Below are 2,567 nucleotides of genomic sequence, written 5' to 3'. Positions count from 1 at the left end.
ATCTCCATCTCAGTTGTGGTATGCCTGTCCTATATAGGTGGTAAGGATGTATCTGTAGCAGGTCTTTCAAAAGTTTCACATGTTCCCAAGTAAGAAGTTTTATTAATTAACAAATATATATATATGTGTAAGCAACATCTATTGTGATAAATCCTGGGAAAATGCATCATCTTTAATCAGAGTTTTAATGTGGTAGATCAACAAATATTGCAACCTACAAAACTACACACACATAAAGAGAATGTTTCTCATGTATTTGACATATCAAGAAGGTGAGAAATTTGCATTCATATGATCAATGGCAAATAACTTTAACTTTTACCTTCCCTTAAATATGATGCTCAGCATTCAATGCCTTGCAATGTTGTGATGAGAAGGACTTGGAAGCTTCCAATGACACATAAGAAAAGGCCTTGTGATCGATTAGTGATGTCTGCCATGGGAGTGTCATCATATAGTAATGCTTTTATGCCAGATATTTGCCATCCTTGGTTTATATATTTGATGACAATTAAACTAAAAATCCTTAATTATATTGTTGATAATCTTAATTTAGTAATTAGGAACAAGAGAGTCCATCTTTTATTTCATTCATTGAAATATTGAAGTTATTGCATTACTTACAAGTCTCATCTTTTTTTTTTTTTTAAGGTTTAAGTTATTTATTTAAGTCATCTCCTGCCATAAGCAAAGAGATGGAAGATCAGTATGATGGTCGTCATTTGATACAACTAAGGAAGGTGCGCTTAAGGTCCCATAGACTTCTGTGGTCCGCATGCAGAGTGGTGGTCCCCGGTGCCTGTGAGGGTCCAGGTTCTCGTTATTCATCTTTGTAGCCAGTTGGAAGTGGATTCACATGAGGGTTATGGAACAGAGTATGGTTCCCACCTCTCCAGGGAAAGGGCTTGGACCTGATGCGGAGATGGGGGTAGGCGATGAACTCGGGTCTCTCGTGCTCTTCGTGGTGCGACTTCAGGTAGACATTCAGCATGCTCACGCCCACGCTGGGGAGCACGACGAAGTAGGTGAGGGCCTTCCACATGCGAGCTGAGCCCTCCTCGCCAGGCTCGCCGCTCGACATAGGCCGCCGCACCTGGAGGCGGGACCGACCTAGAAGCCGAGAAACCCTGGACCCAGCTGCCGCCGCCGCCGCCATTTTCCTCCTGGACCACAAGTCTCATCTTCTAATGAAAGATTTGGAAATGGTCACCTCAATTTTATTTTGAAACTAGTTAATAATTATACAAGTAAATGGGTGTTTTTTTGTATGGTAAATATGCTTACCTTACATTTTGTTTGGGGTTAAATCCTGATTTCTTTCTTCCACTCTTCAAGCCTTCATCTAAAACTGAAAATTTGACTCACTATAATAGTTTCTCTCCTCTTTGAGCTCTATTTTCTAGCTTCTGCCAGCCTCCCTGCATTCCCCATCTCTTTTCATTTCTCTGTGAAAAGCAAGTATATTTCTCAAACAAAACATACTTTTAGTATCTTGGCTAAATAAAAGAAGGGATACATAAGAAAATGCAAGAACTAGAGAACAATTTCCCGAAGGGATTTAATAACTGCATTTAAAATAATTGCAAAAGCAGAAAGCTCACACATCAAGCTGACAATCCTGAGCGCAAAGCAAAATACTTAAATGTGGATATCTGAGAGCTCTGTGTTCCAGGTCGGCTTTCAGAAATGTTTTTGAGCATCTTCTGTTAATCTCCATAAAAAGCTAGAAAGGGATAAACTTCATCAATTTAAAAGGAGATTTATAAGGTGTTACAACCATGCATTCTGCATCTCCTAGGGAACAAATTAAATGAAGGGTGATAATTATTCAGACTCAAAACATGTTATAAAAGCCAAGGCAAAATTAAATAATTTGAAAAATACTATTAGCAGCAAAATATGCTGAATTAACAAAGGAATTATAATATTGAAAGGATTGGCCACGACAGCACTATTAAAATTTATCAGTAGTTTATTCAGATAATAATGAAATGTCCTATTAAAGATCTAGCTTTTGTATGATGGAATTCTTTGGAGTTTACAAGCTTTAATAGTTAAAATGGTTATGACTGATGGAATCTAGATTATAACTGTGAAAACAACTAAACAACTTGGGGTCTATTATTGATCCTAATCTGATAAACATGTAATAATTATGATAGGAAACTAAAGAAAATACAGAGGGAACATGTGTACACAATATTCAATGTTGAAATAAGTTCTTGCTTATTGCTTTATAGTATATTTATGAAAATATCTCAAAGATATACATAGCAGTCTGTATTACAGAGATTTCTCCAATATTTCAGGCCTTAGTAGCACAACTACGCAATTGCAGCACAGTAGTGTATTTGAAGACAAAGAATCACTTTCATTTCAGTTCTTTGGAGATCATTGAGGGGTCACCTCAAAGGCATTTGATGTGGGGGTCAGATAGTGATCAGATGAGGGAACTTTCTGTGGAGATCAGAACCCAAACTTATCTTACTGAGTTCAAAAAGGAGCAGAACTGGGTGATGAAAACCTGACTGTGTGCATTTGTCAAGACCCATAAAATTGCATATGAA

The 2,567-nt window shown here is 37.4% G+C and overlaps 1 protein-coding gene across 1 annotated transcript; it reads right to left on the bottom strand.

Annotated features, from left to right (window-relative positions):
* Positions 1–712: 712 nt before the first annotated feature.
* On the bottom strand, positions 713–1,156 carry LOC133760858 (cytochrome c oxidase subunit 6A1, mitochondrial-like). The gene has a single exon (XM_062193444.1). The coding sequence runs from the start codon at positions 1,154–1,156 to the stop codon at positions 821–823; it is 336 nt and encodes a 111-aa protein (XP_062049428.1). The 3' UTR covers positions 713–820.
* Between the last annotated feature and the right edge of the window lie 1,411 nt (positions 1,157–2,567).

This window comes from Lepus europaeus, chromosome 5 (genome assembly GCF_033115175.1).
Source record: "Lepus europaeus isolate LE1 chromosome 5, mLepTim1.pri, whole genome shotgun sequence".
Lineage (NCBI taxonomy): Eukaryota > Metazoa > Chordata > Mammalia > Lagomorpha > Leporidae > Lepus > Lepus europaeus.
The sequence above is the reverse complement of the archived record's forward strand: the minus strand, read 5'-3'. Positions and strand labels throughout refer to the sequence as shown.

Excerpts from the sequence above, each read along its gene's own strand:
- LOC133760858 (XM_062193444.1), bottom strand. The coding sequence starts at position 1,156 with ATGGCGGCGGCGGCGGCAGCTGGGTCCAGGGTTTCTCGGCTTCTAGGT.